Consider the following 20651-nt stretch of genomic DNA (forward strand, 5'->3'; position numbering starts at 1 on the left):
TAATTATTTATGACTGTGTAATTTGCTACTACAGTGAGCTCCAAAAGTATTGGGACTGTGATACGTTTTGTGTTGTTTTGGCTCTGTACTCCCTCACGTTGGATTTGAAATGATACAATGAGGTTAAAGTGCAGACTGTCCGCTTTAATTTGGCTGTATCTTCATCCATATCGGGTGAACCATTTAGAAATTACACCACTTTTTGTACATAGTCCCCCCATTTTAGGGGACCAAAAGTATTGGGACAAATTCACTTGTCATTTTAGAGTCACTTTTATTGTAAATATGAATAGAATATGTTTCTAAACACGTCTACGTTAATGTGGATGCTATCATGATTACGGATAATCCTGAATGAATCGTGAATAATGAGTAAGAAAGTTACAGTCGCACAAATATTATAACCCCCCCAAAAATACTAACCTCCCCTGTTATTTGAATGGTGAGAGGTTAGCATGTCTTGGGGGTATGATATTTGTGTCACTGTCCCAATACCTTTGGAGCTCACTGTATATGCTGACTGTGAGCCATTAGTTCATTGGCTGTACTGCATCATGGACATTACATAGCCCAAGTAACATTTGGCACAATATGCATGAGTTCATTTTAGGTCTGTTCTACACATCATTGAAGCTGCTATTGAAAATCTACAACTGTGTGATCTGTCTTAATGTATATTTCCATTTATGTTTAGCACATTCTGTGAAACCATTACTTGGTCTCTCTACATACGACATTGAAATGCCGTCCCTACAGTATAGCAGAGTATTGAGTGCTGCTGAAGTCTACACACAGAGGAGCTAGTACAAGGTCAGGAGAATGGGCGTCCAACTGGCTTGGTGGACGCTAGCTGACTGATGACCAATTCATACTCCCTTGGCAACCACCCACCACCCCAACCCCCGTGGGCCCACTAGACACTAAGTGCAAGCTTTCAGTTGGCCACCGGATAATTCCTGACCTTCTCTCCCACACAGCCAGCAAATGGACCATCCTAGAGGCATATATTTAGAACAAATAAATATATGGCTCTGGACCGTCCTGGTTCCTGCCTGTCTAGAGCTCTTCAGTTACCAAGACTGTGTTTCTGAATTTTCAAGACTATTTGATGAAAATATTACTGGACCTTTTCCACTGGAGACAAAAGTTCACTTTAAAGTAATTTCTCCATAACTAAATTGGTCTGTTTTTTTTTCATTCATTTTCAATCGCAATTGCAAAATGGAAAACACATGGATGACAAATATTCATTTTAAGGGTGTCTGTCTACTGCATTAGCAGCAGTCTAGATGGCAGGCTAGCTCCACTGTGCTCCACACCTCTCAGGGGGGATCTCAGGATCTAGGTTAGTCTGTATACTCCAAGGGGTGCATCATGCCTGGGAGGGGAAGTCCATAAGAGCTTTCCTTCTTCCCTCCCTCTCTTCCCTCTCTTCCCACACTGGCCATGCCTCTTCTTTAAACCTTCATGACAGATCCCTCTTCTACATGTGGAGGTGTGGCGAACCCATGTCTGTTTTACGCTTTGGCTTGTTGAGCTAAAGGGATTTGATATTATGTTAAGAGCATACAACCTTATGTACAGCCTTCTGAAGCTAAGAGAGGTCAAGCGTCTTGGTGCACGAGTCTTCTGTTTTTATGTTCTTTGTGTTAGTGCAAGCACATTCCATTAGAGGAAACATAACATGGAACGCTGGCTTGTGACTGCTGTTGATGTGATGTTGTTTCTAAGTACTGGGTCAGCATATATACAATAACTACTGCTGTGGCTTCAGGCTATTGGTGCTGTACACTACAGTTGAAAAGCACACACAGAGAGAGAGAGAGAGAAATCCCCTTCAACTCTGCCTCCACCACACTTCCCCGCTACAGAATTGAGTCACAGTCAGACGCCAAAAGGGTTCAAACTTCTTTAAGTTCTTGGAATATCATTGTTTCAACGCTACGATTTTTCAGTAGAGTTAAAAAGAGTAAAAATAGTCTTAAAATATATATATAACCCCAACAAAAATCAATGTTGCTATGAAGAGGAGAGAGAAAGGGTAGTGTGTGCAACAAGCTGGAGGTAATGTGCATTGACAGCCCATGGGGTGGTGGGGGGACCTGGGGGATGGGGGGATGAACGACGGGGGACTAGCAGGGAAGGATGTATGGAGGGACGGAGGGATGGAGGTAGGGAGGGGTCGATGGAGAGATCTGTGTCTCCAGCAGCAACACTCTTCTTGGGTCAAGTGCCCACAAGACAAAAAAAATAGAAAAGAGAAGAAACAACACAGAAAGTGATCTATAAAGCACTCAGAGTCCCTGGAGTGGACAGAGGAGGGAGGATACTCAAGGACACAATGCAAGACTCAATGATAAAGTTGAATGGCATGTTCATGCACAGACAAACCACTATACTTAAAACCAAGATAAAACTCAACCCTTTCTTTCGGAAAAAATTACTGCAGTATATCTAAGGCCCTCTCAGTCCTAACCTGCAGTTCTCCTTGATTGTCTGTAGTCAAGTATTGGCGTATTGTATTGTATTGTATTGTATTCAAGTAGGGCGGCAGGTAGCCTCGTGATTAAGAGCGTTGGACCATCTGTTGATGTGCTCTTGAGCAAGGCACTTAACCCTAATTGCTCCTGTAAGTCGCTCTGGATAAGAGCATCTGCTAAATGACTAAAATGTTATGTAAAATGTAAGTATTACTGTCACCAGGGCACTCAAAAACCAGGTCACCACTCTCTCTCTCTCAAGATTGCTGCTCGCAAAGCATAGGTACAGAACCTATATTTGCAATTAAGGAAATGGCATGCCCTGAATGGCATGGAGCAACCATTGAATATTTCATATCCTTTCTATACACTAGGAGATTAGCCCATGTGTAGACTGCTGTGGTGACATATAACCGGAAAGCTTCTTAATTGAGGAGTAAGTTGTCGCGACCTAAGGGGAAAGTGCTCAGTGGTTCAGTTCCAGGGTTGATGGTGAATCTATAATGCATATAATGTTGTGCACCGCGGTTGCGTCCCAAATGGCTTCCTATGTAGAGTACTACATTTGACCAGGGACCATAGGGCTCTGGTCAAAAGTAGTGCACTTTGTAGGGAATAGGGTGCTATTTGGAACACCTCTGTGTTCACTGTTCACATTGGGGCTAGGTATCGTGTAGAGAGGGATCATCTCAATGACCAGCACATGAACACACACAATCCGTTCTCCTCCTATACCCCAGCAACTGCCTTCCATATATATGAGCTCCATCCGCACCATAAAAACATTCCCCCGTGGAATGGAGTGTGACATACTGGAAAACACTGGAGGAGACTTAGGGGCTAACGCTGCTTCCTCCTGTTGATAATGTTACAACATGCATGGCTAACTGAGGAAATCAAAGGAGAAGAAAAGCTCTCATAAATGATTTCATGTGGGTCATTAAAGATGAAAACAGCTAGTGAGGGAGGCAGAGGCAGACCGGAGGGATTGGTTGGCTTGGGTGACCCTGCACATCTGTCATTGGGCATTGTGTTTCTCTTTGGTTTCTGAACACTCTCCCCATCATTCTAAAGTAGATAAACATGTACAGGATATGTGCTGTCGGGGAATAAAACCATGTTATTATTACATCCATTTCTAAGCTTTGTAAAACATGAACTCCTTCCAAGATAATACTGTATGTAAAAGTCCCCCAGTGAAAGATTTACCCCCCCCACACACACACACACACACACACATATTCCTGAATGAATGCTCCCAAGATGGTTTGACTAAGATTTTTTGTGAACATTCAAAAATAGCCCTTTGCATTTCTATTCAATAACATTTGTCAGGCTGTCACACTTCATTAGACAGAGATTGTTTGTAACTTGGCAGGCATTAGATTGACGAGGCAGGGGGCTGTTTCTATCTGGACTCTGGACTGTCTAGCTACGCCACAGAGGGTCTCTCTCCAGTCTCCACCAACCAACACCTATTATGGTCCATTGTCTTCAGTAGGGCAAAGCGTACCAAGAGGGTTTGCAACAGAAATTCAGGTCTACCTCACTCAGTTTCAAAATATGTTCTCCCATTTCGTTCGTACTGAACACGACCCATGATCCACATTTAGAAGACATATAAGAGAGAGACAGAAAGGAGATAGGAAGTGATGGAGAGAATGGCGTGCTAGTTTCCTGGACGGGAAGTCAGTCAGACAGGCAGAAAGAAGATGGATGCTTGTCAGTGTGTGTCCCCTCTGTCGGTAGGTGTAGTTATTCTAGTCTCCAGCGAGGGTGACTGTGATATCAATATATGTTTGTTTGCTTGCTCCTGGGTGAGTGTTCACACATTGCCATTGTGCAAAAAGGGAGAGATTGTCCAGGGGATGAAGGGGGGATGGATGGAGAGAAACGATCAATGAGGATGGAGATAAAAGCACTCTCAGAGAGACTGTCTCACTTCCTGGTTGGGTGGTGCATAGCGTGCGTCACTCCAGTCCCCAGGACAAGTCTGTCTGTCTCCTCAAACATCTGTCTGTCCCACTTAGGTATAGAAGAACTGGAGACAGCGTCCAAGATGGACGCCTGTTGTTTTCAACGTAATCTACTCACGTTCGCATATGCCGTTTCGTGGTTGTTGACATCTTTTTTACCGGGACTAAAATGCCTGAGAACTAGCACTGGTCAGACAGCAGTATCGTGCGAACATGCTCCGGGAACTCTGCCAGCTGGGCTCATGACATCAGAGCATGAATATAAAATGTTAATATCTTCGGCTGAGTGATAGAAAAAAAAGATCGGCCTCAGCAACTATTATTTGAATAATTCAATGGATTGACTGTGCACAAAGGTGATGACTAAAGTGTCTTATTATGAATTTTCGAATTTGACTTCTCTATGGGGCCGTCTTTCTGGGCCGTACTTCAGTTGAACTGCAATACCAAAGCTGTCCTCTGGGAATTTGAAAGCATGCTTCCAGACTGGAACCCTGGTGCCTTGGTTTGTCCCCTAAATGTCTGCCTGTCCCCTCAATGTCTGTCTGTTCCCTAAAGGTCTATCTGTCTGTCTTAGAACTGTCTGTCTAACACCTAAAAGAGCCTCCTACTGTCCAGACTGCACAGCAGCCATTGCCTTTAATGATCCTACTGTATAGGCACACAAGTGAGCTGTGAGACTTGTGGGTTAAGAAATTATGGACCTTCGTATTAGAACATAAAATCACAATTGAAAATGTGCTGTGTAACACCCACAGTGTGTACATTACAGAACCAATCAGAAATAAAATGTTAAATTAACACTTTTCAAAGAGACACAAAATAATAACATACTATGATTAAGATGAACTGTGATTGCACAAATCCTTTATTTCCAAGATCAAATAGTATATTTTAACATTTGAACTGCTTTTATTAATTTTTTACATCGACAATAACTTTGAGTGTGTTAGAATAGCAAAATAAATTCAACGTGATAAAGAAAAAGGACAATGACACAACTGTATTTTTAAACATAAAATGTTTTGATGTGAGTCTCCAGTATGTCACCACTATGGCACCATATTCTTTTGAGTAAAAGTCACAAAAAGTTATCCAAACATGACTTTGAAATAAAACACAGAACTGTAGGTACTGAAGTCATATAATAGAGTCCAAAACTATTTTCTACAAGCCCACCTTTTGTGCTAGAGAAAATTTGCTTGTAAGGAGCAGTGCTTTTAAAGTAGTGCTTGCAACAAATGTCATCAAAATTACCTTGAACTATTTACACAACAGTTTTTTTTAAAGCAGTTTTTTTTTGTAATTGATTGTCACCTTGCTTTTTTATTTTTACATATATCTCATGGTTGATTTCAATAAATCTATTTCATATAAGAAATGTCTGTATACAAAAAAAGACAAACAAACAAATATAAAGAGAGAGGCAAGTCTGTAAATGCGTTTGTTTGTGACATTTATGTAATAAGATGCATCCCAAATGGCAATCTATTCCCTATATAGTGCACTACTTTGACCAGGGCTCTGGTTAAAAGTATTGCACTATATAGGGAATTGGGTTCCATTTAGGACGTAACCAAATTCTAACACTACCAATATTAATAAAATGTATTTTTCAGAACCTTTTATAACGAAATACTGTAATAAGATATTTTTACAACTCTTTTACAATATACACAACACATTCAACATTGGAACTTTCCAATACAGAATCTCTTTAAACGACTTGTCCTCTCATTTGGTTTTCGTATCAATGCTCATGAGTCTGAGTATGATCATTGAATATGTTTTCAGTGCGATAGATCAGTGGTTCTCAAACCTCTCCTGGGGACCCGCAGCTGTTCCATGCATTTGATCTATTCTAGAGCTAGCACAGCTGATTCAACTTGTCAACTAAGCATCAAGCTCTTGACTAAGTGAACCAGGTGAGCTAGTTCAGGGCTACAACAGTATTGTGATTCTTCTGGGGGTCCCGAGTCGAGGTTTGAGAACCACTGTGATAGATGACCATGGTGGAATCACTTGGGGCCCTGTAAGAGAGAAGGCCCATTGAAACAACCTTTCTCGTCACGTCAGGCACCGCTGCTCCCATTCCTCTGCCTCTTAGCATCGAGCAGCGAATAAAGTTTGTTTAGCTCAATTCCATTTCAATTCAGGAAATAATCTAAACTTAAATGTACATTTTTCTCAATGCTTTTCAATGAGGAATGATGGATCTGGAATTTGTTTGTTTACTTCCTGAATTTAGTGAATTCATGCTATCTACTGCTGTATTCTGGAACTTAATTGAATGAGTGATTCCACACTGTAGCCGGTCAAGAAAAAATGCTTAGGTTGATTTGAGTGCCATTTAAATAAATGCACAACATCATTGTACAATGTTGAAAAATGTATGCACTCATTAACTGTAAGTCGCTCTGGATAAGAGCGTCTGCTAAATGACGTAAATGTAAATGTAAACTTCTTGCAGGTTAAAATGCAGCATGAAAACAAACAAACACCAAAACGGTCATCCCTTCCTCCGATCTGCTCTCCCTCTTCATATTTAGATACCATTTGACCATAATATGGGATCTGTTTCACATATTCAATATCAATAACATGTAAGAGGACAACCTAAATACTATTTTATCAACACGTAGATCACCAAAACCAAAATGATAGGCCTGAATCAATTCCTCTTCATCTGCAGATGACACAACAAAACATAGAACATTTGTAATCTACCTCACAATAAGTCCAGATGTCCTGGTCCTAATCAATCAATCAATCAATCAATGTCTCATTGTTCTTCATAATGAATATTAATATTAATCTCCATATCAATCCTTCTCCATCCTTTCAATACCCACATTCACTATCTCTCCTTTAACAAGTTATACTGTATTGAAATGCAGTACTGTAGCTATGACAGACGTAAAACAAGTCTTTGACCGAAACAGTATTTTGTACACCCATAAAGAAAAACAATGAGATTCACAGTAGTGAAGAAATTGGCGCTCTCTCTCAACCAACCATAGCCTTCATAAAAAATGTGCAACAACATGAGAAGATGCATTTAGTTTCCACTGAGCTGTGTGCCAGTGGGGGAACTACTGTCAGAGAGTGCAGAGAGACACTATCCTGAGCTCTTTCACTGAGTACTGAGTCCGTCATACACAAATGAAATGGAGAGAATGTTACATAGAAAACAAAGTCGTAACAACCACAGTTCACTTGAATTCTTCTTCTGCTTCTCCTCCTCTTCGCTCTGTTTATTTTTTTATGCCCCCCCCCCTCTCTTGTCCTGACAAAATGGTCCCGTGGTTTCTCTTTGCCCTGACACCCCCTCCTCACCCACCCCTGCTCCCCCTCTCAGAGGTAGAACCCAGTAGTCTGTAGGTCCAGGAGGGTGGGCAGGGTCTGTAGGGCTTCAGGGTGGGGGTGGAGACTGTCGCTGGCTGTCTGGCCGTTCACATTGGGCAGTAGACAGCTCCCTGTGTAGGCCACCTTGGTGTTGTTGCGGATGCAGCCGTTCTCCATCTAAACACAGAACAACAATCAAATATAATTAGAGCTGTATGCATATGATAGAACACAACCCCGCCCTTCTCCCCCCCCAAAAACAAACAAACTATAACCACTACACTGGGCTCTGTTCTATGGCGTGGTGAGGTCATTAACACTAATCACTTAACCTTTTACAGCACTGGGCTAAATCAGAGTCACACAGAGTGATTATTGGCAGTCTTAAACAAATCTGCTTTGAAACAAAAGTATACACCTCACACACATAGATATGGGCTTAAACAAAAGAAGACACCTGTACCATGTCAGATATAGAGTTGGATGTATTACATTTTGAGTTTGCATCCCAATATTACACTTTATATACATCACAGAAGACTGAAATATAGCAAAACCATTTGACATAAAAACAACAGATTTTCTGTGTAAATACATATTGTTTATTCATTATTCATTATGAAAAATATGAATAACATTCCACACATGAGGCCACTAGGTCATTTGACTGCAGGAAAGGGCTACTGCAGGTCAGGTCAGCCAGAGAGCAGAGTGGAGCAGAGTGCCCACACACACACACACTCTTGGCAGTGGACAGCAGAGGCTGGGTGGGGTAGACTGGGGGCCCGCAGTCATCAGGGCAGAGAACACATTACATCACATGGAGAAGGAGCTAAGCCATGTACTGCACCAGGGTAGGATTACTATAGGGCCAGGCTACTGACTAAACCTCACCCACAGACAGGGCCTGTAAGACACAAGATAGAGTAGCTAATTGTAGCTTGTAGTAGTTGCTAATACACAAGCTAACTACAATAGCTCATTGAAAAAGTAGCTTATCCGCCACACCAACTGAGTACTGGCACTGGTACATGCACTGAGATCCAGTCTTTATGCTCCATAGGTGTGAGTATGTACTTTGTGGCTTCCCTGTATGAAGGAATCCCCTGTGTGTGTGGGGACAGAGTGTCTGTTGTGACAGCTCCTACCATCGGCCTAATTGTAATCCTGCTTAGTGGGCCCTAACTGGATAAGCTAGGCATCATCCATGTAGAAATCCTAATAGGGCCACCTTATATAGGCCCCCCATAGGGGCAGGCCAGCAGGACACTGAGCACCTGCAGCAGGACAAAACCAGCCAGGTTAAGGTAGGCCAAACTCAACTAATCTCTCATTCTCTCACCCCCCCCCCCCCTGGGGAAACAGCACCACCTGTGGTGGGATGTGACACACCACGCATGTAGGCACACACACACACAACTCTTCCACACGTTCTTCTGCGCCTGTATGTATTAGGTAATGATGATGGGCAAATTGTAGGTCAGGACAGCTCATGCTTGACTGGCCAGCTTGGCTCTATGTTCCTCTGAGGCGTGGTCGCTGACCCTGAAGGAAAACACAGGAAAGGCGGAGTGGGATGGAGGCATGAATGGCCGCCGGTCTGGTTATTTGTGGGACTGAACCTTATTCTATTCATTACCGTTCCTCACCATCGGCTTTTTCTCGCTTTCGCTTTCTCTCTCTATCTCTGTCTGTCTCTCTCTCTCTCTCTCTCTCTCTCTCTCTCTCTCTGTCTGTCTCTCTCTCTCTCTCTCTGTCTCTCTCTCTCTCTCTCTCTCTCTCTCTCTCTCTCTCTCTCTCTCTCTCTCTCTCTCTCTCTCTCTCTCTCTCTCTCTCTCTCTCTCTCTCAACAAAGAGACCAACCAACTCTATCGTTCGTTACCCTTCATGGATCTTGAAACATCAATTCAGCACAAGAAACAACAAGGAGAGAAAGATGGTGTCCAGCATGCAGAATGGACTGCGTACTGTACTAATGAGCAGAGTTCTATAGTCCAGTTTTTCTTGCCCTGAGGCCTTGTTTTGACTGACTGGGCCCCTTGTTACCCTCCCTGACTACTGTACTGGATACAGTTACAAATGCACGCAGGCACGCGTGGGTCCCAATCTCATCTTTGTCGCCAAATGTACGGAGGCTTGTTGTGCAATTAAACATGTTATCAACTAGTACAAACTTGTGTGACACTCCCACATCCGTGCACGCACACCGCATGTGATACACTCTTAAAGCAACATCATTCAATACTCAACTGAGCTAGAACCCGACATTACTGAACACAACATATACTGTAACTGTATTGTACTGTACCGTATGTAGAACCCTGAAGCAGCAGCCATGGAAGTGGAATAGCCTACTGTTCTCTCTCACGCCTACACTAGTTCACTTCTGGGTCAGTGTCCTGATCTGAAGTCATGCTTACATTATCAGCTTTGAACAGATTGTAAGGTGGGCCTGCAGACCAGAGCTGCTTTCTTCACAATCACATTGCAGTAGGATCAGACCAGGCATTTAGGTCAAGGCTAGCAGTAGCACATGTTGTGCTGCCTGCAGGGAAACAACTCTGGTAGGAGAAGGTATTCCTACTGCAATCGATGCTTAAGTTGACAGAATCATTTCAACAGTTGACAGATCAAAGCTTGGCTGTGGAGACTACTACTCCATGTGAGACCTACTTTCCTCTCCATTAATAGATTCTCCACTGCCGTGACCCTTGCTCTCCACTCATCTGTTTACATTGCATGTCTGTTCACATCAACATATCTTGCATTGAACTATAAAGCAGCAGCCCAAACAAGCCAGAGGCTGGGCTTCCCATGCTATATCAGTGCCTTTACAGAGAATCATCGCTTTCATGACATAGAAATAGCGCTTCTAATACTGGGTTGTCAATTACCATTAACAAGACAGTCCCACAAACAACACAACACAAGACAAATAACATAGTCACAGAAATTCACCAAATATTACACAAGAAAAATACATTAGGTTTATTATCTATCTATGAGCATCTTACTTTATTCTTCTTACCTTGCAGCAAGTGGCATCTTGGGAAGCGGGGCTGTTCAAAATGCCATAGGCGTCCAGAGTAGGCATGGTGTGATGAGGCTGTGATAGTCCCAGGATGTAATCTAAGGAGTTCTGTGTGGTGGGGCACTGGTGGGGGAAGTAGGTGGATGGGACCTGTGGATGATGTTGTTTGTGATGCACCAGATGGTCTGAGGGGGTAGCAGTCACCCCTCCTTGTTCCTGGTAGTGATCTATGCCCCCTACTGTACCCCTGTTCATGACCAGGCCCACGGTAGTCGAATCACCCATACCGTAATCCATGTGAGTGACCTCCCCTCCTGTAGTGTGTGAGAGGGTGTCCCCGTGCCCGTTGGGGTAGGAGACGGTGCAGGCTCCGTTAGCTCCATTAGTTGTCAGTCCCAACTGGTCGTTGTAGCCGTAACTCTGCCAATGGGGATCAGGGTGCACCCCGTTGAGAGTAGCACTGCCGCAGCTACTAGCCTTCTGCTGTTTGAAATGGCACTGAGACTGAGACTGAAGCTGGACCTGTAGGTGCTGGTTCTGCTGCTGCCACTCCTGCTGGCTCTGATGGATGTTGTTCTGGTGCTGGTGGTGTTTGAGCTGCCCGGCCACGTGAGGCCCCAGCTGGGATGTCTTACCATTGACCAGGGGGTGAAGGCTGTGGCAGTGGTCATCTAGCCCTGCATGCGTAAGCTGCTGCTGGGGAAGCCAGTGACCATTATGGACCACGGTTAGGGAGTTTGTGTGCTGCAGTGTGTCTGGCTGGCTTGGCGTGGGGACATCCGTTTGTGTTGGGGGCCAGGGGTATTTTACCAGAACGGGCTTTACTAAGTTGAGGTGCTGCTGCATCTGCTGGGAGAGCTGCACTATGGGTGGCTGCTTTGGTAGTCTGTGAGGGGGTAGCTGAGCGGGTAACGTAGGTTGGGGGGCAGAAGGGTTAGTAGCCTGGGGGTGGAGGGTAGAGATATGCATAGTGGGGGTGGCTTGGGTATGAGAGTTAGTGATAAGGGCATAATTAGGGATAGGGCCAGGGGGATGGGTTGTGGTTGAGGGTGAGGGTTGTGGTATGGACACGTGGCTGTCCACACCCTGGCCCTCCTCTGTCCTGTTCTCCAGCGAGTCGTGGATGTAGGAGAGGATCTCGTTGTTGGTGAGCAGGTCGTTGAGCGAGGGGATGTAGTCTAGATCCATCTCCACTCTGATCATCCTCTCATCTAGCAGTAGCAGCTCCAGATCCTCCGCGTTCAGACCCAGGTTCTCCAGAGCAGAGAACAGCTCGCTGAAATGAAGACATTTATTTTATTTGACAAATTCAAAAAGACATAGAGTTGCCTCAGCCATGGGAGTACAACAATGCATACATAAAAAAACACTGGGAATTAAAAACTCATTATTATTAGAAGGGCAAAATAATGGAAAGCTTGGGCAAGACTGACTGTACATTGGGCAGTCTAACGGCACTTTACACTCAATTCAATTGGAAAATACCTATAATATACAGTGGGGAGAACAAGTATTTGATACACTGCCGATTTTGCAGGTTTTCCTACTTACAAAGCATGTAGAGGTCTGTAATTTTTATCATAGGTACACTTCAACTGTGAGAGACGGAATCTAAAACAAAAATCCAGAAAAATCCAGAAAATCACATTGTATGATTTTTAAGTAATTAATTTGCATTTTATTGCATGACATAAGTATTTGATACATCAGAAAAGCAGAACTTAATATTTGGTACAGAAACCTTTGTTTGCAATTACAGAGATCATACGTTTCCTGTAGGTCTTGACCAGGTTTGCACACACTGCAGCAGGGATTTTGGCCCACTCCTCCATACAGACCTTCTCCAGATCCTTCAGGTTTCGGGGCTGTCGCTGGGCAATACGGACTGTCATACAATGTGACCTACAGGAAACGTATGATCTCTGTAATTGTAAACAAAGGTTTCTGTACCAAATATTAAGTTCTGCTTTTCTGATGTATCAAATACTTATGTCATGCAATAAAATGCAAATTAATTACTTAAAAATCATACAATGTGATTTTCTGGATTTTTGTTTTAGATTCCGTCTCTCACAGTTGAAGTGTACCTATGATAAAAATTACAGACCTCTACATGCTTTGTAAGTAGGAAAACCTGCAAAATCGGCAGTGTATCAAATACTTGTTCTCCCCACTGTATATAATATTATATACAATATATACAAATATACAATCACCTGTTAGAGCATGTCTCGTCCCCCTCCAGAGCTAGTGAGTCCAGGGTGGCGAGCAGCGGGTCGAAGCTGGACGGAGGCTCCCCGTTGGGGCCAGTGGAGGTGGTGGTGACCCTGTTGGGCACGGTGCTCCAGCTCTCTCCCCCACCCCCAGCCAGAGGGCCACCGCTATAACCTCCACTGCTCTGCCCTTCCCCCTCGTCTTGCTCACTAAACAGACTACTGTGGAAGGACATCTTGGGCTCGACGGCTGGTTGGCACACGTACACAGACTCATCCTGCCTCATCAGCGCCCCGAGCAGGGAGCTGGGGTCCAGTCCACCGTTATCCTTCGACGAGTTCTTGTCCAGCTTGCCCTTCTTGGACTTGGTCTTGCCTTTAGCCTGGAGTGAGTCGGTGAGGCCATGGATGGGGTAGCTACTCTGGTAGAGAAGGGCCTCGCCCGTGGCGAAGGTGAAGGGGAGGTGCATGGAACGCTTCCTCAGGTGCTCTCCTCCCTCCTCCTCCCTGGGAACGAGAGGATGGTGAGAATCAATCGGAACAGACTCTTAGTAGGATAAAACTCCAGCAAAGTTAAGGTTTCGTCTCGTTAAAGTTGGTGGCAGCTCAGTTGCTACTAGTTTTAGTGTTACAAAGCACTTCATTTTAACAGTGTACAGCAGCGGTTAAAAATGGGGTCGCAGGAGAATTTCCAAAATCCTGGTTTTAAAAAACACACACACCAAAAAATATCGTCTTTGTCTCTCAAAATCATTGTAATGTGCTTAACCTTAAAAATCTAAATGAAAATTATTCAAATTTAAAAGTTAAAATTCAACCAGAGAGCGCCCTTTGATAAGGCCGCTCTTGACCGTTGCACTTGAATCATTCCCACGGTGAATGGCTAAGCACTACGCTATGAAACCACACACTATTGCATAGACTTTGATATTACCGGCCGCAATTGATATGGTGAAAACAATGTGTGGGGAGGCAGAAGCACAGAAACTCACATCAATACCTTTGTCAGATAACACTGTGAAACTAAGAATTTACGCTATAACTAGCAATCAAGAGGAAACTCTGACTGAACGACTCAAAAACTCCACACCTTATGCTCTCCAAATGGACAGCTGTGAGGACCGAGATACCAATGCATTGACTTTTGTTCCCTACATGCGGGGGATGCTATTCACGAGGACATCTTGTTCTGTCTCACGATTCCCAAGCATGAAATGGCACAGGGGATGTTCAGTGAGCTGCATGGATATATTGACATAAAAAATAATCCATGGGATCGAATGGTGGGCTTTTGCACAGATGGGGCTCCATCTATCACGCATTCACGGGTCACTATGGAGGAGTTTTGGTTCCTGACTCTAAGGGAATACAATGCCATCTCCCTCCGAGCATTAAAACTCATGGTACACTGATTCAGTGCTCTCGTCTGCATTAAAAACAAATATCGATCCAGGTTGGATGTGACAGGAGAGATGCAGTGCTCACTGCTGACCACGCCCCTTGACTTTGAGAAGCGCCGATGCGACATGCATCAAGCAAACCCATCTCATTAGTGGTGGTGAGATAAGAGAAATGATGTCAGACTAATTTGCAATGGACTGCCATAGCTCCAATTACAAAAGTTAACATTGGCTGTTAATTACATCTTTTTTTTCTCATATGGATAATTTTCAGATAACAAAATGGGGTCACGGCCCAAAAAAGTTTGGGAACCCCTGGTGTACAGTGTAATATTAATGTGATGAAATCTAATCTATTGTCCTCCTTCCTACTCACTGGGAACAAGAGGAGGAGTTTATCAGAACACTAGGGACTACTATGGACGACTATATGGACTAAAGTCCCTAACACTATGGACTAAACAGCTCTGACTGTATAGGATTACATATTACATTCACCTCATTGAAATCCTTCATACAAACAGACAAAGCAAAATCCCCAGTGACAAATCAACTCTAGTGTTAGATTTAACACTCAGAAAGTGTTCAACAAATGTAATTGGGTTTGGAGGGGTGAAGAGGCTGAAGCTGCACTTACACCAGGGGCCTCTGGGTGGCGATAATGTAGTCAGGCTTGCCGTTCTTGTAGACCAGCCTGGCGTTGGCTTGGACCCACTTCCAGCGGTTATCCTTAGTGAGCAGTCTGAACACCGTCAGCCCACTCTCTCCTGTCTTGATCACTGGAATCACATAAGACACTGAGTCAGGGGGATGTGTCAGAACCAATGACTGTATGGTCATAACTGAACATAGGCTATTATGCACATAGGAAACACAGTGCATATGTGCACCCATGCATGGAACCAACCCCTACACACTCATGTAGGCTTACAAAAGCAAGTCTGCAGAAATATGCTATTTGCACACATGCGAATGTACATGCCCCCATGCACGCAGGCACCATCACCTCTAAATGTACACACACACACACACACACACTCCTTGATCCTTCTCCCAATTGGCCTATTGTTAGCTTTGCTGAGTGTGTTGTGGCGTAGAGCACGTCTCAGCTGTGCAGCCTTCCGGAGTAGGTTCATTGTGGTGAATGGACACAGGTGTGAAGCACTGTAGACCCATTGTTTTACAGAGAGGCTTGCAGTAAAGCGATTTGCAGACACTGCAGATTTACACCCAATGTGTTCCCATGCAGTGCTACTGAAACTCTTATTATTTGGTCACTTTCAGTGGACACTGGTGGACTTTGGATCTTAATTCCATTCCTGATATGGATATGTGGCCCCAGTTCACCTTCCTATCCCCTCACCGCTCTGCTCTGCTCTCCGGTACTCTGCTCTGCTCTGGGTTTTGCACAATCTCCTCCATAATCTGGATTATGTGTAAACATATTCTCCACTCTAACCAACCATGTGCCACACAGAGACACATAGATGGGGTGGTTGTTTAGCAACAAAACTGACGCGTGCGCAACTACTGGGCAAAACAGACAGGGTTGGCTTAAATTGCTGACAACATGTAAACTATATTTTGTTATCTCCCGAGTGTCGCAGCGGTCTAAGGCACTGCATCGCCGTCACTACAGACCCGGGTTCGGTCACAGCCGGCCATGACCGGGAGACCCATGAGGCGGCGCACAATTGGCCCAGTGTCGTCCGGGTTAGGGGAGGGTTTGGCCGGCCAGGATTTCCTTGTCCCATCGCGCTCTAGTGGCTCCTTGTGGCGGGCCGGGCGTCTGCAAGCTGACTTCGGTCGCCAGCTGGATGGTGTTTCCTCCGACACATTGGTGCGGCTGGCTTCCGTGTTAAGCGAGCAGTGTGTCAAGAAGCAGTGCGGCTTGACAGGGTCGTGTTTCAGAGGACGCATGGCTCTCGACCTTCGCCTCTCCTGAGTCCGTAGGGGAGTTGCAGTGATGGGACAACACTGTAACTACCAATTGGACATCATGACATTGGGGAGAAAAAGGGGTAAAAGTACAACAACAACAAAAAACTATATTTTGTTTCATTTGCACAATGAGCACTTGTCTGTCAAATATATCGTTAGAGTTGTTGATTAGCTAGCTAGCGAATGTTTGCTGTATTAGAATTGACATGAAATCAGTCAAAACACCTCAAAACAAGACATGGTATCAACAAGATAAAACTAGCTGAAACAAGCCACCTACGATTCCACACATGGCAGCTTTTAGTCATTGTTGCTAGCTATCAGAATCATAAAAACACATGGCTTCCGGCCACATCGATGCGCGCGCATCATTTTTGTGACGTTGTCAACCAACCCCATCTATAGGGTTTGTCCCAATAATCCCTCCTCCCTACAGAAGTGTGCACTGGTTCACTACTCTCTACAAATGTAAAAGCATTGGATTTGTATTGGCAGGGGCTAGAGGGAGTTTCCATATACCAGTCATTTCCTTTCAAATCCATGAAGGGAAGTGAACAAGTGTACACTTTGGGAGAAAGGAGAGACTATTAGGATGCAACCAGAGACTTCCACTAGCTCTCTGACAGTTTGCCAATCAAAGCTCTGCCAACACGTTCTTTAGAGACACCAACCTACTACCCTGGACTACTTTCTATAAGCAATGAAAGGTTGAGAGTCAATAGTTTGAAAAGGCAGCATATACTGTCCTGAAATAACTATCTGTCCAACAATGAATGCTGGATTTTTGTTGTTGATATTAATAACATCATGCTTGTCTTTGCGCTCACTAGCTTATTTTAACACTTTCATTAGGCAAATTGTCCACTCTAGCGTTTAAACTCAGAGTCAGAAAGTTGGGGGTGATATTGGCCAATAACAATAATGTGAATAACATCATGCTTGTCTTTGAGCTCACTAGCGTATTTTAACACTTTCAATAAGCAAATTGTCCCCTCCAGTATGGCTCTCAAGCTTTTCTTTAAGCTTGATTTGGTATGTACTATAAAGTCAGAGAGATGGAAGGGGAAGTGATATTGTAAACTTAGAGAGATGGGGGAGTTATATTTGCCATCAACCACTGAGCTGTAAAGAGCAGTCTGGAGTGCATGGAGAGTAGTGATGCTGAACGTTCCATGGTTAGAACAGGGTCATTGTGTTTACATGCTACTGTAAGTAGGACACTGTTACTGCTGAACGATTGTGTTCTCTCTCTCTCGCTCCCTCTCTCTCTCTCTCTCTCTCTCTCTCTCTCTCAACAAACAACAGAGGAGGGTGTCAGTCTGCCACTGAGATAATATTTCTAACCCATATGTAGTTAGCTTACTGCACAGAAATATAATTAGATAGCTCTATGTAGTACTAATATACACTAAGTATGTGGACACCCCTTCAAATTAGTGGATTTGGCTATTTCAGCCACACCCATTGCTGACAGGTGTATAAAATCAAACACCGCCATGCAATCTCCATAGACAAACATTAGCAGTAGAATGGCCCATACTGAAGAGCTCAGTGACTTTCAACGTGGCACCGTCATAGGATGCCACCTTTCCAACAAGTCAGTTTATCAATTTTCGGCCCTGCTAGAGCTGCCCCGGTCAACTGTAAGTGCTGTTATTGTGAAGTGGAAACGCCTAGGAGCAACAACTCACTGCCGAGTTCCAAACTTTTCCAAACTGCCTCTGGAAGCAACGTCAGCACAATAACTGTTAGTCTGGAGTGTTGTTAAGCTTGCTGCCGTTGGACTTTGGAGCAGTGGAAACGCGTTCTCTGGAGTGATGAATCACGCTTCACCAGCTGGCAGTGCAACAGATGAATCTGGGTTTGGCGGATGCCAGGAGAACGCTAACCGCCCCAATGCATAGTGAACTGTATTTGTATTTGTATTTATTATGGATCCCCATTAGCTGCCAAGGCAGCAGCTACTCTTCCTGGGTTCCGCCAAAATTAAGGCAGTTACAAATTTTTTAAAACTTTATAATACATTTCACAACATATTAATTGTGTGCCCTCAGGCCCCTACTCTACTACCACATACAGTTGAAGTCGGAAGTTTACATACACCTTAGCCAAATACATTTAAACTCAGTTTTTCACAATTCCTGACATTTAATCCTAGTACAAATTCCCTGTCTTAGGTCAGTTAGGATCACCACTTTATTTTAAGAATGTGAAATGTCCGAATAATAGTAGAGAGAATGATTTATTTCAGCTTTTATTTCTTTCATCACATTCCCAGTGGGTCAGAAGTTTACATACACTCAATTAGTATTTGGTAGCATTGCCTTTAAATTGTTTAACTTGGGTGAAACGTTTTGGGTAGCCTTCCACAAACTTCCCACAATAAGTTGGGTGAATTTTGGCCCATTCCTCCTGACAGAGCTGGTGTAACTGAGTCAGGTTTGTTGGCCTCCTTGCTCGCACACGCTTTTTCAGTTCTGCCCATAGGATTGAGGTCAGGGCTTTGTGATGGCCACTCCAATACCTTGACTTTGTTGTCCTTACTACTTTGGAAGTATGCTTGGGGTCATTGTCCATTTGGAAGACCCATTTGCGACCAAGCTTTAACTTCCTGACTGATGTCTTGATATGTTGCTTCAATATATCCACATACATTTCCTTCCTCATGATGCCATCTATTTTGTGAAGTGCACCAGTCCCTCCTGCAGAAAAGCACCCCCACAGCATGATGCTGCCACCCCCGTGCGTCACGGTTGGGATGGTGTTCTTCGGCTTGCAAGCAGCCCCCTTTTTCCTCCAAACATAACGATGTTCATTATGGCCAAACAGTTATATTTTTGTTTCATCAGACCAGAGGACATTTCTCCAAAAAGTACGATCTTTGTCCCCATGTGCAGTTGAAAAACGGAGTCTGGCTTTTTTATGGCGGTTTTGGAGCAGTGGCTTCTTCCTTGCTGAGCGGCCTTTCAGGTTATGTCGATATAGGACTCCTTTTACTGTGGTGGATATAGATACTTTTGTACCTGTTTCCTCCAGTATCTTCACAAGGTCCTTTGCTGTTGTTCTGGATTGATTTGCACTTTTCGCACCAAAGTACGTTCATCTTTAGGAGATAGAACGTGTCTCCTTCCTGAGCGGTATGATGGCTGCGTGGTCCCATGGTGTTTATACTTGTGTACTATTGTTTGTACAGATGAACGTGGTACCTTCAGGCGTTTGGAAATTGCTCCCAAGGATGAACCAGACTTGTGGAGGTCTACAATTTGTTTTCTGTGGTCTTGGCTTTGATTTTCCCATGATGTCAAGTAAAGAGGCACTGAGTTTGAAGGTAGGCCTTGAAATACATCCACTGGTACACCTCCAATTGACTCAAATGATGTCAATTATTCTATCAGAAGCTTCTAAAGCCATGACATCATTTTCTGGAATTTTCCAAGCTGTTTAAAGGCACAGTCAACTTAGTGTATGTAAACTTCTGACACACTGGAATTGTGATACAGTGAATACCCCACAAGACATGCCACCAGAGTCCCGAACAAACTATGGGAGGGGCACAGTACTACATAGAGCCATGACTACATGGAACTCTATTCCACATCAAGTAACTCATGCAAGCAGTAAAATTAGATTTAAAAAACTGATAAAAATACACCTTATGGAACAGTGGGGACTGTGAAGCAACGCAAACAGACACAGACACATGCATACAAACACACGATAACATACGCTCTATACACACACGTACACATGGATTGTTGGAAAATGTACTTGTGTAAACAATTGTTGGAAAATGTACTTGTGTCATGCACAAGTAGATGTCCTAACCGACTTGTCAAAACTATAGTTTGTTAACAAGAAATGTGTGGTGTGGTTGAAAAACAGGTTTTAATGACTCCAACCTAAGTGTATGTAAACTTACGACTTCAAATGTATGTACAACACAAAATCCATGTGTACGTGTGTGTATAGAGCGTATGTTATCGTGTGTTTGTATGCATGTGTCTGTGTCTGTTTGCGTTGCTTCACAGTCCCCACTGTTCCATAAGGTGTATTTTTATCAGTTTTTTAAATCCAATTTTACTGCTTGCATGAGTTACTTGATGTGGAATAGAGTTCCATGTAGTCATTGCTCTATGTAGTACTGTGCCCCTCCCATAGTTTGTTCTGGACTCTGGTGGCATGTCTTGTGGGGTATGCATGAGTGTCCGAGCTGTGTGCCAGTAGTTCAAATAGACAGCTTCAACAGGTCAATAACTCTCACAAAT

At 43.8% G+C, this 20651-nt stretch overlaps 1 protein-coding gene across 2 annotated transcripts in view; it reads right to left on the reverse strand.

The window, feature by feature from the left end:
* Window positions 1-7463: 7463 nt before the first annotated feature.
* Window positions 7464-20651, reverse strand: part of LOC123490211 (aryl hydrocarbon receptor-like) — a gene marked incomplete at its 5' end in the record, with an annotated part of 29059 nt that continues 15871 nt past the window's right edge. The window contains 4 exon segments of one of the 2 annotated variants that reach the window (XM_045220307.1): window positions 7464-7978; window positions 10830-12108; window positions 13049-13552; window positions 15083-15224. In XM_045220307.1, the coding sequence (XP_045076242.1) occupies window positions 7811-7978; window positions 10830-12108; window positions 13049-13552; window positions 15083-15224 (2093 nt within the window). 2 annotated transcript variants of the gene reach the window in all.

Source organism: Coregonus clupeaformis, unplaced genomic scaffold, assembly GCF_020615455.1.
Source record: "Coregonus clupeaformis isolate EN_2021a unplaced genomic scaffold, ASM2061545v1 scaf3535, whole genome shotgun sequence".
Classification (NCBI taxonomy): domain Eukaryota; kingdom Metazoa; phylum Chordata; class Actinopteri; order Salmoniformes; family Salmonidae; genus Coregonus; species Coregonus clupeaformis.